The following is a 26082-nucleotide window of genomic DNA, read 5'->3' as shown; positions in this document are numbered from 1 at the left end:
ATTTTAAAAAGTACACACAATATTTATAAGTGATTTATATACTTTTATAATACTCTACAAACATACACTCACCCTTGGTTTTCTGACTTGTTTTCCCATGAGGAATTCTGTTAATATTTAGGATGTATCCATCATCTGTCACCACCTCATATTCCTCACTGGGATATCCTCTGAATAAAATAATTTCACTCTAAAAGAAAAGCAAATCAAAGATAGTGTTGTACATCATTAAGTTGTTCTAAAGTGCGTAGGCCAGCGTTCACCCAGTTAGCGTCCTCCAGATGTTTTGGACTGCTACTCCTAGGATTCCCATCTTCTGGCAGTGTAAGCTAGAGATTTTGAAGAATTTGTTGTCTCAAAACATCTAGAGAGGTTGGAAAAGGCTGGTCTAGACATTTTATTTCTCTTACCTAAGAACAAGTCATACAAAACAGCAAATTCTAGGTACCAAAAGATTCTTTTTTAAATCACAAAGCAGGTATTTTTTATGGTAATTCTTTTTAAAAGTCCCATTCATGTGCAAATCAGATATCATTGCAAACTGTCAGAAGATTGTTGAACCAAAACAAAGCAGTAAAGCTGAAGCAATTCATCTCTGTATCTGATCAGCAGCTTGAACAACTATCCACACACTTTAACCTTCACGGTTGGTTAACAAATGGTTTAGCAACTGTAGAGAGGTAATGCCCAAATGCCATTCTATGTACCTACTGGGCCACACAGATATGATGGGTAGCCATGTATACATCCAGTCACGTTGTCTGGATTACTGTAACATGGGCTATCCTTGAAAAGCATCCAGAAGTAACATGTGGTGCAAAATGCAGCAGCTACTCTACCAAAAATGTCTATACTGGAAGATCTGGATTGGTTGTCAAGTCCTTACAAGCACAGTTTAAGTTATTGCCCAAATGGCTCAGGGCCTGATTATATAAGCCACCACTACTCCTGTTATGAAGCTATCTTAAGATCTATAGGAGTGGCCCTTCTGAAGATGTACCAATAGTCCTCTTTCTGGCACATGGGTCCCTGATCTCTGGCATTGGCCCTCTCTCCCTCAGCATTTAGGAATCCTGTAAATTGTACCTTTTACACAGGGCTTTTGTTAATTTTAGGAGCAATTTTAGATTCTGTTTTTAACTTTGTAGGTTCTGTCATTTTAATTATTTTTTAAGTTAACCACCTTGATAATGTACTTGCTAGAGTAGAAAGGCAGGGTATATATCTGTGAATTAAAATCCAGAATCAGAAGTGTACTCTTTACACAAAATGGAGAAAATCTACCCATATATTGGACTCCAGTGCTTTAATAAGCTATTTCTCCTAGTCTGATTTTAATACCTAAAGGATTTAGCTCCTTCCCTGAAAAGCTTCTTTTCTTTAAGCCTAACAGGGTAAATAACTTTTTCGTGACCACCTTTTAATGATTTTGGAGTATTAAGGACTGCAATTGGTACAATGTCGATACAAAGGATGTAGAGCTAAATTCAGAGGTGTCCGCAAGCCACAGATTAAGATGGTGGCCATGACAGTATCAATAAAGCTCTGCCTGTTTTTATGTGTGTTGCACGATGCACATAAAAATGGGTGGACCTTCAATCATACCATCATGCCCACCATCTTGAACTTTTTGACTGTGCTTGCACATGTACAGTGACCATATGTCCTCTATTATAAAGGACAGTCCTTTATTTCAAAAAGCTCTCCTTTAGATTTATATGATTTAATTATTTATTTTCTTGGTTTCACTCTTGAATTTTCCTTTGTAAAGCAAGTTATAAACATAAACTTTTAAAATCCTTATGAACCTCATTCAGATTTGCCCTTTTTTCAGGTTTATCCTTTATTTTTTCCAAGAAAATATGGAAAAAGCATGTGGAATATGGAAAAATGGAAATATGGAAAAATCACGAAGTAGGTATTTTTTACGGTAAAAAAATTTTAAAAGTCCCATTCATGTGCAAATCAGATATCATTGCAAACTGTCAGAAGATTGTTGAACCAAAACAAAGCAGTAAAGCTGAAGCAATTCATCTCTGTATCTGATCAGCAGCTTGAACAACTATCCACACGCTTTAACCTTCACGGTTGGTTAACAAATGGTTTAGCAACTGCAAGGAGGTAATGCCCAAATGCCATTCTATGTACCTACTGGGCCACACAGATATGATGGGTAGCCATGTATACATCCAGTCACGTTGTCTGGATTGACCATCCCTGCTCTATGGGGGCAGACTTCAGTGTGGATATAATATCCATGGGTGAATATCACACTCCCTCTGGGCTTAGAGTGAAAATCAGGAACGTTTGCCCTTTTGAATATGTATCTCACAAGAGCTTGGCTGAACACCAGTAGAATGACATTAGGGTTAATGCCATTTACAGACTCTGCGTGTTATTGTACTGTTTCGGTTTTGCTAGTTAGAAATGGCTCCTGATTGGGCCGAACGTGCAGAAAAGCAGGGTGTGAGGATTTTAAATAAAGCTTTTGCATACTATGCAAATCCTAATTTTTAATGAAGATCAAACTTCAGGAAGATTGGGCACAGAATTAATATGCAGCACCAATTGCTGAAAAGGTTTTAAGCTGAAGTGGTAACAGTAACAACTTACAACATTCATGGTTGTTTCTGGATCCACACCTCTTCTTCTCTCAAACGTCCCCGAAGCTGCGAGGCCTTGGACCAAACTGACTGTGATTATTAACAGCCACATCTTATCTCTGCTTTAAAAAAAAAGAGGAGGGGGGTCATCTCTGCAGCACAGATATGCAAGCCTGTCCCATCGCAAACACTACAGTAATAATCGACCTTCTCTAACAGCAGAATGTACAGCTGCAGCTCTCTCAAGTTCTATACAGAGAAATGAGAGATAAAACAGCTTAAACTAATCTAAACTCAGCTTATACTCAGAGCTGTTGTCAAAAAAATATATATAGTGCTTGCCTAGAAGAAAAATTGCTCCATTATAGTTATAGGCTGGGGAAGACTAGGAGTTGAAGTCCACATCCCTTAAAGTTGCTGAGATTGAGAAACAGTGAACTAGATCCATCACTTCCCATCACTTCTTTTGCCTCTTACCATTCAAATTGCACAATCATTCGCTTTGGTAGAAACAGGCCGTCCTCATTAATTGCTGTTGGGAGGCCAATCAGTAAATTAATCTTTGTGCATTTGCTTCTGTGCTTTAAGACACTACGTTATCTGAAGAGCTTTGTTCATTTATTTGTTACTTTTGTATCTTGTTTTTCCTCAAGGAACTCAAGGCAAACTACACAGCACTCCCTTCTCTGATTTTGCCCCACAACAACCCTGTGAGGTAGGCTGGGCTGACTGGCCCAGTCACCCAGGGAATTTCCATGGCTGGGATGGACTGGAATCAGCATCTCCTGGTCCTACTATTAACACTGTTAACTGCTACACCACACCACAGTACTATCATTACAAAGCAGTAATGCATCAATTGACAACACACACATCCATTTCAACCACTGCTACCCTTTTCCAGTTACTGGATATTAAATGTTTGGGGGGAGGGGGAAGAAACATTAACACCACAAGTCTGTTTAACTTATCTAAACACTTGCAACTGTTGGATTTTCAGTGTCTGTACTAAAAGTTGGAATTGCCAAAATCACAAGATAAATATCAGATTAGATCTAATTGGCCTCTACACGTTGAAAACCTAGTTTAAAAAGCCAACATGTCTATAGCTTGGCTGAAGCAAAGCTGGACCTAACTACTTGGACATGAGACCACTAGGAAACTTCAGGGCTGAAAGCTACCCTGGGAAGTTAAAAACCCAGCAAATAAAAAGGCAAAAGCAAACTATTTCCATATTGTTGCCAAGTCTCCCACCAGTCAAAAGGAGTTGAGCTCAATTCTAGGGCATCTTCACCTAATATTGGCCTCATATTCTGCTTGCACATTTCCCATATGTATCTGTCTGGTTACTGTGGGAAATGTCTGAGCTACACAGAACTTTGATCTAATCCAGCATGATGCTTGTACTGTTTATGACACAACCTTCTTCTATATAGAAATAGCAAGCTCACGTCTCCAATTGTAATAATGACATACAGCACCATTTATGCACCGGGGGGAAGATGGGCATGCTCAGGAAAATCCCAACATTTGTAGAAGTGCTCCCCACAAAAGGTGGGGGGGGGTAATTAAAGTATGGAGCCCTGTACAACTCCAAAAAATAGCTCAATACCCAGTGAATGTGAAATGCAGGTTAGGCATTTTAGAGGAGAAAATGGAGTGGAAACTGAGGTAGAATGAAGCCTCTGGAATAAGCACAATCACCAGTGCTTTTCAGAAGATAAAATAGAAGCCAGTGATAAAACACTTGTCCATTTCTTATTGAAAAAGGATGTCATCCCGTGATGGAGCCAACTTTCCCCCAAAGGGGCTGTTCCTCTTTTTTGGAGGCCGCATCCCACAAGTCTTATGACAGGCCACACAATTCACCTGTCCCCTTAAAAGTCACTTCCCTGCTAATGCTGAAAATGGAAACTGCATTAAAAAGAGGAACCCAAAACATTGAGATTGCAACACATTGTTCTACTGCCGCAATAAAACTGCCTAAAGACCAGGAATGTGAGCTAGCAGTAGCGAACGAAACACACGCGTGTGAGAAGCTGTGAATGTGGGAAACAGCCTGAGGGCCGGATGGAGGCATATAGGCACACTTTGGGGCTGACCAGAAGAGACCAACCTGGTCTGTTCCCAGCCCTTTTTATGGTAACAGGTTGATCAAGTACCATGATCTACAGAAATCAACAGGTGAACCTTTTGTGGCATATAGATCATAGGATTGCAGCTGGGCACTTTGTCACTTGTGTATTGGCTGCTATGGAAAGGACAGGGCAGCTGGTACACTGCAGGCCAAACTCTTGTGGAAGGTCCAGATGGGAGGTTTAGAACTATTGTTAACAATTCTGAGTTAACTTCCCCGTTTTGAATTATGAACCCAGCTTAGGATCTTCATTACATTCTGTACTGTGAACACTATGTTGAGTCAATTCACTGAGAACAATAAACCACCCATTTTTAGCATGCCAGAATCTGAAGCTAAAGCTTGTTCTTGGTAGTACCTAGCTTAGTCTGGGCTTGGGGGCTAAGCCAATTCAGGCCTGGGTGAAACCTGGTTTGCAACTAGATGGAAGGTTGTTGAAGAATAGGGAGTTACAGGTTACACTAGGAGATCTGAGAAGCACCCAGAGGAAAGGGTGGCAAACTGCTTCCACACTGCTGCCAAAGAACTCCATGTTGCCTTCAGAACTCAAACTTGACTCAAATCAGGCTTTACTTACCTGAGTAAAGTCTCCTCCAATGTGAACTGATCTCCTATGGAGACTTTATGGACAGGTCCAAATAGCTGGCCACAAGACACTCTTTTTCCAGACAAGTCCATAAACTTTCATTCTACTTCTAACCCTGCCAATACGCTCTCTACCACTCTTCAAGTAGCTTTCTCTACTTTGACAGGTGACAGGTAAGTACATCTCAAATTCCAGGCTGCATCTCCTCACCATTTTTGTTTTCTTGGAAAGCTGATGGGGCTTTTGTGGGATGCAGGGATATTCTTGTCAATAAAGATCATGTAGGAGGCTGCATTTTGCTTTGCACCCACTTTTTTTAAAAGTTAAGATGCATGATCTAGAGCAGTGTTTTTCAACCTTGGCAACTTTAAGACGTCTGGATTTCAACTCTAGATCATGCATCTTAACTTTTCTGGGTGTTGAAGTCTGGACATCTTAAAGTTGCCAAGGTTGAAAAACACTGCTCTAGATCATGCATCTTAACTTTTAAAAAAAGTGGGTGCAAAGCAAAATGCAGCCTCCTACATGATCTTTATTGACAAGAATATCCCTGCATCCCACAAAGGTTGAGAAACACTGATCTAGAGGCAGTCTTAAAAATAAAGATGTCAGGTGGGGCAGTCAATACTGCTCTTCAATTGCTGTGTCAGGCTATTCAGATTATCATGCTGCCATGATTTTTATTTAGTTTATTAAATGCAGAAAAAGAGCACAATTTGGCCAAAAAGGAAGAAGAATCTCTGTGTATTATTAATTACAATATTATCTGCTGACATTCTGTCTTTGGCAATTTTCTAAACCCCAACGGATATACATCTAATGACGTGGATCCTAGCCCACGAAACTCATGCGACATTAAGTTTATTAGCCTTTAAAGCACAAAAATCCGTCTAGGTTGTAATACTCCTGGAGAGTAGAAAGTGGACTCGCTTGACTTCAGTTAGGCTAGCATTTTACCCTCCCCAAAGGAGGCAGTTAATGGCATTTTAAGAGCCATCAGCCTATAACCAGACGATCGAAAATGCACTTTTTCGAACCATCCTTCCCACATCCCACTTTCCTGGGAAGGATCCGGAATTAAAGTCGGATCCCGGAAATATGCCATCCTGGTTTCATTATGGCTTACCCTCAAGTCAAGCCGTGGAGACCTGCAGCCTTGACAAACCCTCTTCCCGATGCCCCCCCCCCCAGTATGTTCCACTACAACTCCCAGAATCCCCAGCCTGATGGAAGAGTCACCCCAGGGACCACTCCGAGTCCTTCCTTAAGCAAGGGGCCCTGCAGTATCCCTCCACCCTTCCCGACCCGGGCAAGGCGCGAGCGAGAGACTCACCGGAAAGCGGCACCAGCAGAACAAGATAAACCAAGACCGCGCCGACTCTTGCTGCTTTAGGCTTCTCCCGTCACCGAAGCGCAGCCAACCGGAGCCCCTCAGGCTATGCATATTGGCCAATCAGCGTTCCCGGAGAAAGCATGCCTCTTCCCTTTTTTTGTTTCCTCCTCCCACCTAACAGAGAGGGCGGGGATGGAGCTGTTAGCGACGGGACCGGCGGCTGCAAGCGGTCAAGGGTCGTTCGCCTGCCGCCTCTTCGCGCATCGCTGCCTCTCTTGCACTTTGCGCAGCGCTGACGCTGTTCGCCCGGCGGTTCCTACAAGGGAAGCAAAAGGTCTTCCGGGAGGCGAGTCCCATTGACCTGAGCGAGGCTTCTGCGAAGAGACGGAACGAGGGCCGCAGCCTCGGCTGCTCTCCAGCTTTCCTTTCTTCTCTTTCCTTTATATTAGTTTTTGTCAGTTTTTATGTTCTTTTTAAAACTTTTAATAAAATTGAGGGAGGCAGGGAGGGGCTGGCTGGTTCGCACAAAGCGCTGCAATCTGGAGAGTTGCCCTGCCCGAACAAATTGTTGCGCTACCTGCTATCCAAGGGTCAGTTTGGCGTGGTGGTTAAGGCGCCAGGCTAGGAACTGGGAGACGGAGAGTTCTGGTCCCGCCTTGGGCACGAAGCCAGCTGGATGCCTTTGGGCCAGCCACTCTCTCTCAGCCCTCGCAAGGAGGCCAGGGCAACCACTTTCGAAATCCTGCCAAGAAAACCGCAGGCAGCGGCCAGGAGTCAACACTGACTCAATGCACAACAATGAGGTGCCATCCGACACCATACTAGCTTTCCCGGATCAGTCGACTGTATAGGTGGGTGCAGTCATCTGCATCCTAACAACTAGTTTTCTGGAGATCTATTAGTTGCAAAAACAGGTCTGTTCTTGTCATGCCTTAAAGACAGATCTTTGCATACCGAAGATCAAAATCATTTTTGTTTTAGCCTACAACTCTATACACACTATTAAACCCAGGACTGAACTTAACAGCTCAGCAATATGGGGACATTTGAGTTGTGTGTCCCTGTTGTCCAAATATCTAATAAATTGACTAGAACATCTGGCTTTTAAAAAATATTTAAATTGTTTAATAGCATGTTTATCCTCAGTGTGGTTCTGCTATATAACAAGTACATTCCAATCAAGTCTGGACAGGGAGTTTCTTGTTGAGAATACAGATCAAAAGCAACAGGGTATGTTGAGCCAAGGAACAAAAGCGTTTGAATGTTGACCGGTATTTCATTGTCACCTTCTGGTAGAAATAAAAGTTTGTCTTGCTTGTTGTGGCTGCCTTGCTCTTCTCTGAGCTACACTTCAGGTCTTTTTGCTTCTTTGCAAAAAGAAAAATGATCATCTCATTACTGATTGATTATGTGCCATCAAGTCATTTTCAACTCCTAGCAACCACATCCCTGGGGAAGGTAATGGCAACCCACCCCAGTATTCTTGCCGTGAAAACTAAATGGATCAGTACAACCACAGATATGTCGGTATACCATCGGAAGATGAGACCCCCAGGTCGGAAGATGGTCAAAATGCTACTGGGGAAGAACAGAGGATGAGCTCAACTAGCCCCAGATGTGATGACGCAGCTAGCTCAAAGCTGAAAGGACGGTTAGCGGCCGACGGTGCTGGTGGTGAACGGCGAATCCAAAGTTCTAAGGATCAACACACCATTGGAACCTGGAATGTAAGATCTATGAGCCAGGGCAAATTGGATGTGGTTATTGGTGAGATGTCAAGATTAAAGATAGACATTCTGGGCGTCAGTGAACTGAAATGGACTGGAATGGGCCACTTCACATCAAATGACCACCAGATCTACTACTGTGGACAAGAGGACCACAGAAGAAATGGAGTAGCCTTCATAATTAATAGTAAAGTGGCTAAAGCAGTGCTTGGATACAACCCAAAAAAACGACAGAATGATCTCAATTCGAATTCAGGGCAAGCCATCTAACATCACAGTGATCCAAATATACGCCCCAACCACAAATGCTGAAGAAGCTGAAGTAGATCGGTTCTATGAGGATCTGCAGCACCTACTGGACAACACGCCTAAAAGGGATGTTATTTTCATCACAGGAGACTGGAATGCTAAGGTGGGCAGTCAAATGACACCTCGAATTACAGGTAAGTATGGCCTGGGAGAACAAAATGAAGCAGGACATAGGCTGATAGAATTTTGCCAAGACAATTCACTCTGCATAACAAACACTCTCTTCCAACAACCTAAGAGACGGCTTTATACATGGACTTCACCAGATGGACAACACCGAAATCAGATTGATTACATCCTTTGCAGCCAAAGGTGGCGGACATCTGTACAGTCGGTAAAAACAAGGCCTGGAGCTGACTGTAGTTCCGATCACGAACTTCTTCTTGCACAATTTAGGATCAGACTAAAGAGATTAGGGAAGACCCACAGATCAGCTAGATATGAGCTCACTAATATTCCTAAGGAATATGCAGTGGAGGTGAAGAATAGATTTAAGGGACTAGACTTAGTAGATAGGGTCCCGGAAGAACTCTGGACAGAAGCTGGCAGCATTGTTCAAGAGGCGGCAACAAAATACATCCCAAAGAAAGAGAAAACCAAGAAGGCAAAATGGCTGTCTGCTGAGACACTAGAAGTAGCCCAAGAAAGCAGGAAAGCAAAAGGCAACAGTGATAGGGGGAGATATGCCCAATTAAATGCAAAATTCCAGAGGTTAGCCAGAAGAGATAAGGAATTATTTTTAAACAAGCAATGCGCGGAAGTGGAAGAAGACAATAGAATAGGAAGGACAAGAGACCTCTTCCAGAAAATTAGAAACATTGGAGGTAAATTCCAGGCCAAAATGGGTATGATCAAAAACAAAGATGGCAAGGACCAGACAGAAGAAGAAGAGATCAAGAAAAGGTGGCAAGGATATACAGAAGACCTGTATAGGAAGGATAACAATATCGGGGATAGCTTTGACGGTGTGGTCAGTGAGCTAGAGCCAGACATCCTGAAGAGTGAGGTTGAGTGGGCCTTAAGAAGCATTGCTAATAACAATGCAACAGGAGACGACGGCATCCCAGCTGATCCCAGTTCAAAATCTTGCAAGATGATGCTGTCAAGGTAATGCATGCTATATGCCAGCACATTTGGAAAACACAAGAATGGCCATCAGATTGGAAAAAATCAATTTATATCCCCATACCAAAAAAGGGAAACACTAAAGAATGTTCAAACTATCGAACAGTGGCACTTATTTCACATGTCAGTAAGGTAATGCTCAAGATCCTGCAAGGTAGACTTCAGCAGTTCATGGAGCGAGAATTGCCAGATGTACAAGCTGGGTTTAGAAAAGGCAGAGGAACTAGGGACCAAATTGCCAATATCCGCTGGATAATGGAAAAAGCCAGGGAGTTTCAGAAAAACATCTATTTCTGTTTTATTGATTATTCTAAAGCCTTTGACTGTGTGGACCATAACAAATTGTGGCAAGTTCTTAGCGGTATGGGGATACCAAGTCATCTTGTATGCCTCCTGAAGAATCTGTATAACGACCAAGTAGCAACAGTAAGAACAGACCACGGAACAATGGACTGGTTTAAGATTGGGAAAGGAGTACGGCAGGGCTGTATACTCTCACCCTACCTATTCAACTTGTATGCAGAACACATCATGCGACAAGCTGGGCTTGAGGAATCCAAGGCTGGAGTTAAAATCTCTGGAAGAAACATTAACAATCTCAGATATGCAGATGATACCACTTTGATGGCTGAAAGTGAAGAGGAACTGAGGAGCCTTATGATGAAGGTGAAAGAAGAAAGTGCAAAAGCTGGCTTGCAGCTAAACCTCAAAAAAACCAAGATTATGGCAACCAGCTTGAAGGATTGATAACTGGCAAATAGAGGGAGAAAATGTAGAAGCAGTGAAAGACTTTGTATTCCTAGGTGCAAAGATTACTGCAGATGCTGACTGCAGTCAGGAAATCAGAAGACGCTTAATCCTTGGGAGAAGAGCAATGACAAATCTCAATAAAATAGTTAAGAGCAGAGACATCACACTGACAACAAAGGCCCGCATAGTTAAAGCATTGGTGTTCCCTGTAGTAACATATGGCTGCAAGAGCTGGACCATATGGAAGGCTGAGAGAAGGAAGATCGATGCTTTTGAACTGTGGTGTTGGAGGAAAATTCTGAGAGTGCCTTGGACTGCAAGAAGATCAAACCAGTCCATCCTCCAGGAAATAAAGCCAGACTGCTCACTTGAGAGAATGATATGAAAGGCAAAACTGAAATACTTTGGCCACATAATGAGAAGACAGGACACCCTGGAGAAGATGCTGATGCTGGGGAGAGTGGAGGGTAAAAGGAAGAGGGGCCGACCAAGGGCAAGATGGATGGATGATATTCTAGAGGTGACGGACTCGTCCCTGGGGGAGCTGGGGGTGTTGACGACCAACAGGAAGCTCTGGCGTGGGCTGGTCCACAAAGTCACGAAGAGTTGGAAGCGACTAAACAAATAAACAACAAGCAACCACATAGATAGATTTTCTCCATGATGTTGTCAGGGGAACTGTGTCTCCTGCCCATATGAGTAGTGAATATAATTAATTAGCATTCAAAACTCTGAAGGCAAAGTTTTTACAGTGCAGCCTTAAATATGTTATACATGCAAGATTTCCTGAGGGGCTTGAAAACTTTTCATCAGGGAATATTTTACACGCCCTATCTACAACCACTTCCACTTGCAAACCCTAAATTAAATGTGTCTTGTCACTCCAGGCCATTAAGGAACCCTCAAAAGACCTCCCCTCGGAAATCAGCTAGGAAGGTTACTACAAACTACCCAACGGTTCACAGGTAAATTGGAATCTCCTACCAAGAGTGACCTTGCTTCAGTTCTTCTTCACAGAGTGATCTCATGGAAGTTCTTTCTGGCAGAGTAGATGAACTTGAAACTGCATTTGCTTCCCTGTGTAATATTGCAGATTAACTGTTAAGCATCTATTTCCAAAATATCACTAGCTCTTGGTTACACTAATTCTGTTTCTGTAGAAGCTATCCATTGCCAGTTGCCTAGGCAGTCACAACTTTTCAGGCATATCATACTGGAGAGGATTTGAAAAACTGTTTTTAGACCGGAGTCCTGTTTCCTATTTCTAATGCTGAGCTATGCCCTTCAGCAATTATGTGGTCACCCCGTCGGAAAAAATTGGGTACCAGATTCCTAACATTCAAAGCTGCCTTAAATGTACTAATTGCTGACAAGAAATCAGACAATTCTAGTTTAGTTGAATTTTTGTCAAGCAAGGAAGCAGACCAGAAAAATTCCAAGGTTTAGGTTAGGTTAGAACTCACGAATATCCCCCTGATTGAGTTTGACTCAGGAAAAAGGTAAAATACTGTAGAGCTAAGAGAAGTGGGGAGATGTTTGTGCCTGTGCCTATGAGTCTTTCTGTTTGAACTTTGGGGTACAGTTATCCTTATGTAACCCCAAAATTCTCATTTTTTGAGGTCACTTAGAATGCAAGGGTACCCCCTGGTCATCTCTGTTTTCCCAACTTTCTTCCTGGATGTGCATGCCAGGATTTTAAAATGAGAACCAAACAGGGCACTCCAGAGAAAGCAATTCCTGTTGACTGCATGTGCACATGCTATGGGTTGTCTCTTTGCAGATATCTAATGAATGGAGTAAGGTCTCTTGGCACCCCTGACATCCAGGGTTGTAAATTCCAAGAAGTGGGGCATGGGAAAAGTAGTTCATTTGTGAGCCCTACACATGAGTGAAAAGGAAAAGGAGGGTAGTTTTGCCCAGTAGCTGGCATTCAAGGCTTGGGAAACAGAAGCTGGGAGGCACCAGTAGGATTCTGTAGTAGCCAGGCTAAAGGACTCTAATGAAGAATTGAGCAAAATAGGGGAGCGTAGGATACACTATAGACATGTTCCTTTTATCTGCAGCTCCCAAAAGGACAAGTAAGAAAGTGGAATTCCTTTAAGAGGACACTTTAGACTCCTGGGGACCCCCACCTTGCAACTCCTCTAAGCCTCTTGCTGCTATGGCTGAAGCCTCCGCTGACAGTGCAAGTTACTAGGAACCTGGAAAAACTGTCCCTGCAAGGCCAGGCATAATTACTGGGTCTCAAGCAAAACTGGCACAAGAACTGGCTTTGCAGTATCCCATGAGACAGCTCCCAGGATCCCAGGGTATTAAGTGTGCATCATTCCTGGAGTCCTGATTTAGTCGCGCTCATTATGAATTTTCCTCCGGTCCAGGGGCAATCAAACAAATTAAGAGAAGAGAGAACTGCAGCCTTCTAATGCTATAAGTCAAGACAGGCAGTTGTAAACCTCTTATTAAGAATAAAGTGTAACAAAATAAAAAAGATTCCAAAATATAAACTTTCCACAACATAGGCTAATGGTTTTGATCAGGTTATACTGAACACTGAGACAAATCATGAATTTCTATCTCCCAAGATATGTCTTTTCAGGAAGCCAATTCTACAGTAGCAAGGTATACTTCAATCAACTGGTGATGCCAAAATTCAGAAGAACCTTACACTCGTTCATTTCAATATGTTATTCATGACTGAATTGGAAAGGAAAAGTAAAAAAAAATGCTTTATGTCACATGGCTTTGCCCATGCAGACTGAGAGGCACTGAATCTATAGGTCATTTTCTATATATATTGTACTTTTTTATAAGGGTACCCGTGCACACTGTATAATTCTTTTAGTCAAGGCCACTCAAACCTATTTTATCTGCACTATTTATTGTCCAATCAGAATGACAAAATCTCCTTCAATTTTTCTGTATTTTGCTTTCTTGCCTATCATTGGTTAATTTGTTCACCTTCATTCAATTGTTTGCTGTTGATCTGTTTTGTGCTTTATTGCTGGGTTTTGCTATTATTGTTTTACTATTTTATTTACTACTGACAACAAAGGCCCGTATAGTTAAAGCAATGGTGTTCCCCGTAGTAACATATGGCTGCGAGAGCTGGACCATAAGGAAGGCTGAGAGAAGGAAGATCAATGCTTTTGAACTGTGGTGTTGGAGGAAAATTCTGAGAGTGCCTTGGACTGCAAGAAGATCAAACCAGTCCATCCTCCAGGAAATAAAGCCAGACTGCTCACTTGAGGGAATGATATTAAAGGCAAAACTGAAATACTTTGGCCACATAATGAGAAGACAGGACACCCTGGAGAAGATGCTGATGCTAGGGAGAGTGGAAGGCAAAAGGAAGAGGGGCCGACCAAAGGCAAGATGGATGGATGATATTCTAGAGGTGACGGACTTGTCCCTGGGGGAACTGGGGGTGTTGATGACCGACAGGAAGCTCTGGCGTGGGCTGGTCCATGAAGTCACAAAGAGTCGGAAGCGACTAAACGAATAAACAACAATAATTTTATTTACTGTTTTTTTTCCTTGTCACTGAATGTAATAAAGAGTTACTATCTATACCATTCAGTATGAATTCCATTTAAAATCATTATGACTGCTTTTCAAAATTGACACTGAGTATGTGAAATCAGATAAAAGGGGAACAGAAGTCATAAACTGTTTGCCCCATTGGATATCATAAGTCACACAATTCTTATTTGCCAGAAGGCAAACTAGTAAGACTGAAATAAGAGAAACTTATTTAGGAACTTAAATGCAAAATAAAAGGCTGGAAACTCTGATGTAAAACTCATGATGCTTTTTTTTGGCAGAAATTGCCCTCAGCCCCCAGAAAAAATTCCTTCTCCAGAACTCAATACTCTCAAAGGAAAACAAGAATTTGACTTGAGTAGATAATTGGGGGAGTTTCAAAAAGTCAAGATGGCAGCCATGACATCATTTAAGCCCTGCCCCTTTTTAACATGTGTTCCATGTGTGACACATGTAAAAAAGTGATGGGGCTTCAATCATGCACTCCCAGCCACCATCTTGACTTTTTTGACACCTCCTTCCCCCTCACAGTTGCCTTATGGACAAAATACTCTTTTGCAGATACAAACAACCTTAGTGAAAAAGAAGAACAGCTTCTGCAAAGAGGTTTAAATCCTAAGCTTCTTTCTCCCATCCTTCTGTAACAGGCTGTTCATAATCTGTTTTTCATACTGGCCCAGTAGCACCAGCTTATATTTACAAAACGGGCTCCTCATCCAATACATTGCCATTTTCAGCCCACAGACCATACTGCACAATGACATACCCCCCCACTAGACAAGATATATACAGTATGCCATCCATTCAATACAAACCAAAAACTTCATTACTAACATGATACCCACCAGGGTACAATCCAACCACAATAAAAAAATTTAAAAATGAAATAGCAGTTAAAATTACACAAAGTTACAGTAAAATCAATATAGATCATGATGCATTTATAGTCACGATCAAAATAATATTTATAAAATTATAAAATTGTAAAGCTTGCTGATAAAATGTACAGCGTAACAGCTTTGCTATTATTAAACAAAAGCATTAAGCAAACTAGTCTGTGATACTTTTTTTATTTTTACCTGTTATAAGTAAACTACCCCCTCTGATTTACTATGGACCTTTTTCAGGACATGTGGGAATACTTCCTCCAACATTATTTTTCCCACTCAGAAATCTATGGAACTAAAAATACTAATGCTGGAGGCTGACGCTCAAAACTTTGTGGAATGCCAAATGTTCATTTTTTTTAAAGAATCTTTTAAAAATGCATACAACAGATGGGAAGCAAGGGAGCCCCATGTTGAGCACCCTATGATTATGTTTTAATGTGTGTTTCACCACAGATTGCCTTGAGTTCCCACAGCACACAGATTTGTAGCATAACCATAGCATTTTAAACTACAAACAGGGGTTCATACAACACACCAATGCATAAGCTATGGTTACGAGCCACAAAGCTGGGATCATACACATTTTGGTTTGGGCTTAGCCAGGTGTGTAATTAATTCACTGTTTTCAGCTGGAAAACAGTACAAATCGAAGCGAATATCTGTAGCTCAGGGGTGAACTGTGGAGTCCTTGGTGCTCTCTGAGCCTTGAAACCACCAAGGCTCAGAGAGCACCAAGGACTAAACAGTACAAAGCCGGTATAAATGAAGCTTTCAACAGTTTGTGTTGAAACACAATAAACACAGAAAAGCACGTCATATCTTTCAAAAGCAAGAGAACCCACTCATCAAGTTAGCATTTCTGTTTAACAACAAACCAAATACAGAATTCATTCTTCCGTATATTCTTCTATAATGCGCCTCACTGAAGCAACACAGCAAAGCCGGAAGAAATGTAACCAATCGAAGAGAAATGGAAGCTGATCCTGCATCTAAGTGGGCTAATATACTGTACCGACTTTAACTTTCGTTTTCTACGAGCGTTAAGTTTCCTTTTCTTTGGAGTTCCTTTCCATTTGTGCCAAGATAAAAGTGGGTAGCTACGAAATGAATGCAGCATTTCAGGGCAGATCATCGGGAAGGAAAATCCACGGTTTTGAGAGAAAGCCAGCTTTCTTAAAAGCTGCTAATCAGGCAATATGAGGTAAGTAACAGGATAGTATAACCTTCTTGATTATATTACTTATAAAACGTTTAGCATTAGAAAAGGTCCTTTTCAGCATGCAAAGCTTCAGCTTCTTTTTACTGGGTTAGGTGTTTCCTTGAAAGAAGGACACATTCTGTTCTCTAAATCTGTTAATACTGTAGAGAACTTAAACAGTTATCCAGAGTATAAATCAATTGCATGTCAGATTAAATCTGTATCATCAAGTCTGCAGTCAAATACGAGATACTTTGCATGCACAATTAACTCCGTTCTTTCTAATACAAATAATCGCTTTTGTGAGCACAGGGAGGGGATATTTGAAGTTATTGGGGAAATGTTTTTTTAAACTAGATCTCCAAATAGATTAAATAAAAAAGATAGTGCTCTATTACTTAGGGCTAGCACAGCTATTTTTACTTTGGGGGGAAAGAAAATTTGTATTTGCATGACATCCTTACCCATATTTAACAGAATCATGATTTATTAATAAACAGTTTTTTACATTTAGATGAGACACTGAAACAAACTAAAAGAAGCAGGCGAGGTCCACACAACATACTGGGATCGTTTGTTCAGTGTGTTGTGTAGTCACTTTTCAGCTCCTTAAACTACTTAAACTTTAATGATAAAAACCAGAGGGAGGGAGAAATGAACTGCAATCTTTAGAGAGAAAAACAAAAGAAGCTGGCAAACATTAAGCCAAAAGACATTTATAAATCTGATGACAGGATTGCAAACAGGGGAGGCAGTTCTCAAAACTTGGGGAGGTTCAAAAAATGCTATTTTCTTCCTTCCTTGCCCACTTAGGACCTTTCCACATTGCCAGGGGTGCAGGCAAAATATGGTCAAAAATGTTGAGGTGCAGTCAAAGGTCTACCCCTTTCTTTATGTGCAACAAAAATGGGTGAAGCTTCAATCATACTATCGTGGCCCCGATCTCAACTTTATTGTCCACACCCTGTGGGCACCCCTGCTCCTGCCTCCCCACCTTGAGTTGGCAGAAAACTGGTGTGGAAGTTGCTGACCCCTTGCCAATTCTTGTCTTGCCTTTTTTTGTCAGCCCTTCAAGGTAGAGAAACCTAAGTTACGCAGGCTAATGTCTCCTTTATTATAAAGTAATAGTAACAGAATCTTGCAAGTCTGAATGCACTTTCCCCCTCCCTCCCTTTATCTTCTAGGGAGGGTCTTGTCTGAGACACTTTCTCAGGGTACAGTTCTGCTCCAGGTCTGGAGTGGATCTGCCTCCTGTCCCTCAAGGTCATTCTTCTTCCCATTACAGAGACCCATCCCTGTAATTTCATGTATCCTTCCAAGGTGATGGGTGACAAAGTTGAACAGATTTTGCATACTTTAAAGCTGCCCCTGGAGAGAGTCAGAGTGAGAAGACAGCTAAGTCTATCTCCCTCATGGGTTGGGGATGACGTGAAGGTGACATCATGGGATGTGGCAGGAAAAAAGGCTTGCCAGGGCATTTTTGTGCCCTGAATATTGCAAATCAGTACTGCCAGAGTGGAAGGACTAACTAGCTAAAATCTTTAATGCAGAAAGAAAGGAAGCAGATTTACATGGATGTCAGCAAGGGGATGGGGAGTGACAAAATAAGTGTAAGATTCAGTTTTTGTAGACAACTCTGCAGGTTTATATGCAGGGAGAAAAGAGGAAAGAAATGTTTTATAGCTTCACTTACAGGCAGCCATCTCTGATCCCACTGGTTCAACTTAATCCTGCTATTGATTTTTCATGCACCATAAAATGGAAGTCTTCCATTTGAGCTTCCTTAGGGGCATCTTAAAACCTTAAGTGCCCTGAAAGCATAACACTAATTTTACTGTGACTGAGGGAACAAATGATTAAATACAGGTTAGGACAGAAATCACATGAACTGCATCAACTGTTAATTAAATATCATGTTGTTTTCATCCTCATTCCTTGAGAATTGGAAAATATTCTCTACTTAAAGATGGTTTAAGAGATGTCTTTTGCCAAAAATATTCTTGAGCCAGTGGGAGGTAGAGGGCTTAAAGCAGTGGCCTAAAGTAGGGAAGACCTTGGAGTCCCTCTTTTGAGGGAGATGAGCAATGGCAAAATTTGAAATATAAATAAACAAATAAATAAATAACACCATTTATGGTTTTATACATTTGTATATTAGGGTTTAACTTGTTTTATTGGTTCGTTGTTAGCTGCTCAGAATCACTTAGGTGAGATGGGTGGCCATACAAAACAAACACATAAAAATAAGATCCAGGTTCAAGTCCCCCTTCTGCTGGGGCCAGTCATTCCCTCTAAGCCCAACCAACCTCACAGGATGGTTATTGTAAGGATAGTGTGAAAGAAGATTCCCATATAAGCTGGAGTGCTTACATGTAGAGTCTTTTCAAGTCAGCTTTGACTCCTGGCGACTGCCGGGATCAGTCCCTGAATATTTCTTGGTAAGATTTTGGAAGTGGTTTGCCACTGCCTGCTTCCCAGGGCTGAGAGAGAATGATTGACCCAAGGGCACCCAGCTGGCTTTGTGCCTAAGATGGGACCAAACCTCCGGGTCTCCTGGTTTCTAGCCTGGTGCCTTTACCCACTATACCAAACTGAATCTCTAATAATAAATAAACCTTAAACTAAAAAAAAACCCTAAAGAAAATATTCAGTATAATGGGAGCGCCACGTAGGTTGACTCTAGCTGAAACAAAGCTAATGCCCTATGAAGAGCATTCTTCACTTTGGTGGCTGAGTAACTAAAGTAGTTTGGTGGCTGAGTGGTTAGAGTAACTAGTCTCCATTGCATTCTGTGGGGATAATTTTTAAAAGTTTGTAAAAGCATCAGGCAGCAGATGTATTTTAGGAAAAGCCTGCATGATATTCAACTGACTTAAACTTTTAATGTTTCAGTCTGAACACAAGAAGGCTGGGATGTTTTTTATAAATTATTTTCCAAGACTATCTCTGTTTAGTCAACCAGATAGCCTCCACACATACATCATGGAGGCCATCTGGTTGAGCCTTTCCAACCAGATGGCCTCTATACTGTATGTGCTGAACTTCATTTCCCAGAATTCCCAGCCAGCACAGGAAGTTGAAAGCCAGCCAATCAGAGGGCACCAGTTTAGGAAAGGCTAGAATAATAGTGTAGTGTAGTGTAGTGTAGTGTAGTGTAGTGTAGTGCTTCTTAAACTTTTTGCTCTCAGGACCCCTTCCCACATTTAAAATTATGAAGGACCCCAAAGGAGCTTTTCTTTGTCTGGGTTATATTTATCAGGGTTAACTTCACCAATGGGATACCAATTTTTTGAATTACCCTCCATTCCAATGTTCTCATGCTACTATGAATGGTTTTCATATACCTTGAAAATGAAACCTCTGAGGCTCTGCAGCCTTCCAAAGTCCCATTTCCATCTGCATATCCAAATCCAGGTAAAAAGCTTGTACCTTGTCACTAAAAAGAGGGCAAGCCACACTATCAAACATGGATCTCCAGAAAGTTTCTTGAAAACAATGCTGAGACATATGGATGGATTTTCAGAGAGAGAGGGAGCCTATCTAAAAAATGTATGACATCAAAGGGCTTACTGTGCCAACATCATTTGAACCATTTCTGTGTCCTCCCCCTCCCCTCTGAACAGACCTTATTTCTGAGGATTAATTCATTCACCTCACACTACAGTACTGGGACCCCATCACATTTTACATCATCATTATCATTGCCTTCATTTAATATTTATTTTTACCTCTATTTATATTATTTTTACTGTATTTTACTCTTTGTATTTATGGTGATGGTTTTAATCGATTGTTGTAAACCGCCCAGAGTCCTCCGATGGGAGGAGATGGGCGGGGATAAATTAGATAGATAGATAGATAGATAGATAGATAGATAGATAGATAGATAGATAGATAGATAGATAGGCCTTTTAATTTAATTTGCTAGGAAGACAGAACATTTCTGGATGAAAAGTCTGTAATTCCTCCCTCCCTCTATTGCAGGAAAAAAAAAGATCAACCATGTAGCAGACTTAGCAAAATCTGCTTTAGGCAAAGGGGAAGATTTAGCACATGTGTCATCTTTTGCTGTGACTGTTTACCTCACCAGCCAACAATTCTTCACCTCTTTGATCCAGGTCTCCAGTTACCAAATAAACTATGGTTCCATTTGTCCAACTTTCTTGCTTGGCCTGAGTGTCTCTGCCCACTGGCCCTGACATATTTGTAGAATATTTATTTATAGAATCATGTAAAAGTAACAATATTAAACCCATTAGATATTAACATAAATAAAATATTTTCATGAAAAAACTCTCAGGGTAAACCAGATAGGAATCACAACCAGATCAGCTAATTGTACTTTATTGTACAGCTACATTGACAGAATCTTGCAGGTCTGAAAGTACAATCCTCCCGCCCCATCTCCTTTACAACCTGCGAAACTAGGGAGGGTCCCTTCTCAGCCTCTTGCCCCACCCACTATCCAGCTGCGGGCTATGCTGTCTCTTCTCTGTCCGTTCCCTTGGCAGCATCTCTTGGGCCCAATCTCCTGAGGACTTTCCCACATACCATCACATCTATATTCTTTTAACAAATTTTTTAAAAGTGAGAAGAGTGACATTGTTTAAAATTTTTGCAAATATCTTCAATATATCACAAATAATTTTGATTCTGCAGACCCCTGAAAAGGTCTTGTGGGACCCTCAGGAGTCCTGGGACCACACTTCAAGAAACACTGGTCTAATGTCATCCCTATTTTGCAGTGGATTCCTGAACACTGGTCGTACCACAGTCATACACGTTTTAATACACATTGGGCAGGCACAAGGCTTCATGTGCAGGTAGTCCTTGGCAAAATATAACAAAGGAATATAATCTAGATACATATTACTAGCCTAATTATTACTAATTAACTTCTATACATTAAATGGAAAGGTTTAGTACAAAAATGTACTCTTGAAATGAATTTCTTTCTTTGTCAATTGTAAATGTCTCTCATTTTGTTTCCTTTTGTTCTGCAGCTTCCTCTCCCGGGAGGGTTTAAAGGAGATTCTCCAACAACTGGAATGCCATTTTACATGGATGTTGCAAAAGGAGGATATCGATCCCGATGAATTGGAGGAAAGGATTGTTGAGCAGATCTGGTTCTTAAGCAACAAATCCAAAGTCCGAAATTACAACCTGCTGGCCTATGTGAAATTCCTGAATGACCAGAAGGATGAAGCACTGGAGAACTTACGGAAAGCTGAAGAGGCTGTGCCCGTAGCGTACCCAGGGGAAGATGAAAAGGAGAGCCTGGTTACGTGGGGCAACTATGCCTGGGTGTACTACCACCTGGGCGATCTTACTGAATCCCAAGCCTATGTGAAGAAGGTCAAAAGCATTTGCAAGCATCATGGAAGCGAGTCTCCATATAAGATGGAGCTCCCCCAGATCGACTGTGAAAAGGGTTGGGCATTCCTAAAATTTGGAGGAAGGTACTACGAAAAGGCCAAGGAGAGCTTTGAAAAGGCACGGCAAAAAGAACCTGAAAACCCAGAATTTAACTTGGGCTATGCAATCACAGTATACCGCCTGGAAGATTATTACGCAAAAAAGTGTTCAGGGAAAGGGTCATCACTGGGACCTCTGCGGCTTGCAGTAAAACTGAATCCTGATGACGTATTTGTTGTTCCTCTCCTTGCATTAAAGCTGCAAGAAACAAACAAAGTGAAGGAAGGAGAAAAGTACATTGAGGAAGCGCTTAGAAAATATCCTGATGTTCCTTATGTGTTAAGATACGCTGCCAAATTTTACAGGAAGAAAGGTGATGTAGAGGCATCGCTGCAACATTTGAAGAAAGCATTAAGCTTGACCCCCAACTCTGGATTCTTGCACCATCAGGTTGGGATTTGCTATAGGACACAGTACTTTGCATTGAAAAAAGAAGTGTCAAAAGGCAAATTCCAATCCATTCTAAAGATGAATGAACTGAATACGCTTTGCATTTCTCATTTTAGTAAAGTGGTGGAGCGTAAAAGCAAGTTTGTCTATGCTTATATTGACCTTGCTCAAATGTATGCAGAACAAGGACAGCTACGGAAAGCAGATGAAACCTTTCAGAAAGTATCTGCCACGAGCAGTCTAACTTCAACAGAGAAGCAAGAGTTCCATTTAAATTATGGGCGTTTTCAAGAATTTCACAGAAAATCACCATCGGAAGCTATCAAACACTACCTTGCAGGGCTGAAGATTGAAATGGAGTCTTTTCCGAGAGATAAATGCAAATATAGATTGAAGAATTTAGTGGAAAAGAAAATCAAGAACGGTGAAAGAGATGCTGAGAGTTTGGGCAACCTTGGATTTATTCATCAACTCAACGGGGAAAAGCAACAAGCGTTGGAAGCCTATGAAGGAGCCTTGAAGATTGATCCTGGAAATGAAGAGTATTTCAGTGCTATCATGAACTTGAAGTTTTCTTTGTAAAACAGCATTCCCAGATGAGGCTATTTTTCCATTGACGCTGATTTTAAAATGTATCAACAGATACTCCCAGTCTGCTTATTCCATTTGAATCTCTCAACTTTCAAAAATGCTGCACTTAGAGGGATTGTTGTTCTATTTTTGCTCTTCTGTGATCAATATTTCAAGGAGTTTGGTGAATCTGAAATATTATTAACAGTTTTAATGCTTGTTTCTACCATATATTGGTTCTTTTCTGTCCTTTCTTGCCAAGGTAGTTTTCTGGAGCGATGGAAGGCCTTCAAAAGAGGTGATTTGGAACAAGAGGGAACCTGTTTGTAGCAGCCCTTCTGGAATCTTTTCCTGGCTTGCAAAGCTGCTTCCAAGCTGCTCCTGGCTGTCTCCACCTGTGTCTATGTGTGCCACTGCTTTGCTACAGACACACACACACACACACAGCATTTTGAAGCAACACAAGTCTGAAAGAAGACCCATCTATGCTTTTGATTACAGTAGAAGTGCTTCGTATGTCTTCCTGACAGCCTTCATAAATCTTTTCAATGCTCTGTCCAGGCCTTCTTGTGTGTATGTGTTTTTTTTTTAAAGAAATTAAGCTAACGTTTGTGCCAAGGCGCTGAAACTCTGCCAAGGCAATCAGAATAATTATTCAATCACATTTGAATAATGCCAATTCAGCAGACTGGCTTAATTCCTGCTTGTGTTGTATAGGAGAGCAAGTAGACACAGGGGAGAATCAGCAGACTTTCAGGTACTGGTCACCAATTCTCAGGAAGAGCGTTCCTGGTTGTGCACAGCCCACATGGTGAGGGATGCTGGGATTTGTAGTTCTCACAAGACTGTTTCCCCTTCAAATCTATAAGAATGGTCCATAGAGGCTGTGGAATGGGATGAGAACAAAAGCAGCAAGGTGGTGGACAGACATTGTGATGGAAGCTCTGCCCCTTGGGACAAGCAGATCTTCAAAAGGACTGGGGTCTGCATCACAATGCTGTGTCCACCATTCTGCCCACACACATATGGACACCAGGGAGGATGATGATTTTTTTCACATACACATCATCACAAAGCATCCGCTGAGCAATTTGGCCTCAATTTCTAAAAAATTAGAGACTAATAAAAACAGGGCAGGAGAATAAACAGCTGTTGGACCATCTTATTTTTTAAATGGAAGGGCCAGTGCCCCTTTAAGATAAACCTTTTGCCTCTGCAGTAGAAGGTCTGTTCCCTCCTGACCTCCAGGGAGAGTTTGCCCCTGGAATGGGGAGAAATCTGGACATGGTGAAGTGGAGAAGTGAAATGTTTTGACGCTGCAGGGAGATGATCCATTCATTCGTTTAAGGGCTTTATATGGCCACCCAACTTGCAAAAATGGGTGGACAGCAATAAAAGTAGAATATAATCAGTCCCATGAAAGAAAACAAAAGTCACAACAAGATGACATACATTTTGGGGGAGTCCCCCACATCTCACAGGACAAGCTCATCAACATCCTGGCCCCAATCCCCAAAGGAACATCCATCTTCAGTGCCTTCTTAAAGCGTAACACTGTCAGGGCCACCGAATGGATGTGTCACTAACTTACCACAGCCTTTGAATTTGGATGGATGTGTCACTTAATACCTTGGGATGGCGTTTCGTTGCAGGAGTAATGGAAATGAAACTGCGTCTTCAAGAGCTGCCGGCTGGGTTCATATACTTTGCTAGGTTTCAGAAAGAAAGACATCCTAGCCACTCTCACTTGTACACCATGGTTCATGCCACATTGTATAAACCCAGTAAACCCTGATTTGCAGAATTGTGTGAACTAGTCCAAATATGTGAACCAGTCTTCTGTGTTACCTACAGATTGGCTTGTGGATACAACTGGCAACTACACTGCATCTTTCCTGCTTTGTGGGTTTTCCATGGTACTCAGTTCGATGCTGTTGTGCTGTGTAGGACTGGCCAGGATTAGACCCACTCCCTCAGGGCCAGTGGGCAGAGACACTCAGGCCAAGCAAGAAAGTTGTGAAAACATAGTTTACTTGGTAACTGGAAAACTGGATCAAACAGGTAAAGAGTTGTTGGCTGGTAAACACGTGCTAAATGTCTCCCTTTGTCTACACAGAAATGTTTGCCTAAATCAGATTTTGCTAAATCTGCTACACAATTGAAGTTTTTTTTTTCTTCTCTCCAAGGGAAGACTTTTCAGCTAGAAATGTTTTGTCTTCACAGCAGATTAAAATGTAGCAAATGGAGATGATGATGATGATGATGATTTTGTAAAACATGATGGGTTCCCAGTAGTGTGAGGTGAATGAGCTCATCCTTAGAAATAACTTCTATTCACCAAGAAAGAAAACAAGACATTGAAACAGGATGACACAAAAATGGTTCAAATGATGTCAGCACAGTAAGACCTCTAATTTCACACTTGTTTTAGATGGGCTCCATCTATCTCTGAAAATCCATCGACATGTCTCAGCATTGTTTGCAAGGAATTGTTCTGCAGATCCATCTTTTATAGTATGGCTTGCCTTCTTTTTAGTGGCAAAGAACAAGCTTTTTACCTGGATTAGCTGTACAGCTGGAAATGGACTTTGGAAGGCTGAAGGGTGTCAGAGGTTTACTTTTCAAAGCATCTGAAACCCATTCATTATCTATGTATATTTTAAACTGAACCTTCCTGCTTTTTCTAAAAAGCTATCCAACATTAAAGCCTTCCAGTTGATTTTCCCCATCTACCAAGTTTACTGGAAACCAGAGAACGTTCATCATTATTGATGCTGGATGCATTCACACCTAGCAATAGCCTAGTTTTCTTTGTACTGAACAGAGGGAAATAACACATTAGTGTTTTCTTAATGCAATAAACACTTTCCTGATACGGCTGCATTGGCTGCCATAAAAAATCCTGCTCCTGGACAGGTAGGAGTTGCAACCACATCTTTAATCAATTGCCTTCAGGACTGCCATGAGCACTGATGGTGAGCAGGAGGGGGCCCCTATCCAGGGGGGAAAATGCATGCGTAGTAGCGAGGAATTGAGCACTCATTCAAAGAAACTCAGAACAGACCTGCCTTGACTTTGGGGGTTTATCTGTATGGGTTTTCTCATGCTTCTTCAGTTTGTTAGGATTTTCTATCTAATGTAGCAGTAATAAAACACTAGAGACTTATTCCTTGTCTCAGCGTGGTTCCTGACTGTTAGGACAAGGACTTCCCAATGGTGTCATGTTTGCCTCTGATTACTTTTGACATGTGAAATGGAAGGAAGGATGCCAGAAGCGGATCCTGGATTACTAACAAGACACTGAGAACTCATTTTAAAGGGCAGAGCAGTTAAGTAATCTATTAAGGCTTGATTTAGAAACCACACTGTGGGGCTGTCAAAAGTGCCAAGATGTATTCCTACACTACCGCAACAGGCAGTGGCTCCAACTGGTTTCAGCCAAGTCCTTT

At 41.5% G+C, this 26082-nt stretch overlaps 3 protein-coding genes across 3 annotated transcripts in view; 1 reads left to right on the top strand and 2 right to left on the bottom strand.

Moving 5' to 3' along the window:
- Positions 1-20644, bottom strand: part of ACTA2 (actin alpha 2, smooth muscle) — a 210363-nt gene extending 189719 nt beyond the window's left edge. Inside the window, exon 1 of the mRNA XM_063307437.1 lies at positions 20627-20644. The gene's annotated coding sequence lies outside the window, so the exon portion shown is untranslated. The remainder of the gene's footprint in view (positions 1-20626) is intronic.
- Positions 1-26082, bottom strand: part of LOC134500247 (putative lysosomal acid lipase/cholesteryl ester hydrolase) — a 265244-nt gene that overhangs the window by 10695 nt on the left and 228467 nt on the right. Inside the window, exons 2-3 of the mRNA XM_063307434.1 lie at positions 2614-2723; positions 73-190 (exon numbers count right to left, since the gene is read on the bottom strand). Coding sequence (XP_063163504.1) covers positions 73-190; positions 2614-2715 — 220 coding nt within the window. The 5' untranslated portion in view covers positions 2716-2723. The remainder of the gene's footprint in view (positions 1-72; positions 191-2613; positions 2724-26082) is intronic.
- LOC134499503 (interferon-induced protein with tetratricopeptide repeats 5-like) lies at positions 21167-22645 on the top strand (the record flags this gene model as incomplete). Its single annotated transcript, XM_063306167.1, has 1 exon — positions 21167-22645. A coding segment is annotated over one exon (1479 nt), but the record flags the coding sequence as incomplete, so codon positions are not given.

This window comes from Candoia aspera, chromosome 6, assembly GCF_035149785.1.
Source record: "Candoia aspera isolate rCanAsp1 chromosome 6, rCanAsp1.hap2, whole genome shotgun sequence".
NCBI lineage: Eukaryota > Metazoa > Chordata > Lepidosauria > Squamata > Boidae > Candoia > Candoia aspera.
The sequence above is the reverse complement of the archived record's forward strand: the minus strand, read 5'-3'. Positions and strand labels throughout refer to the sequence as shown.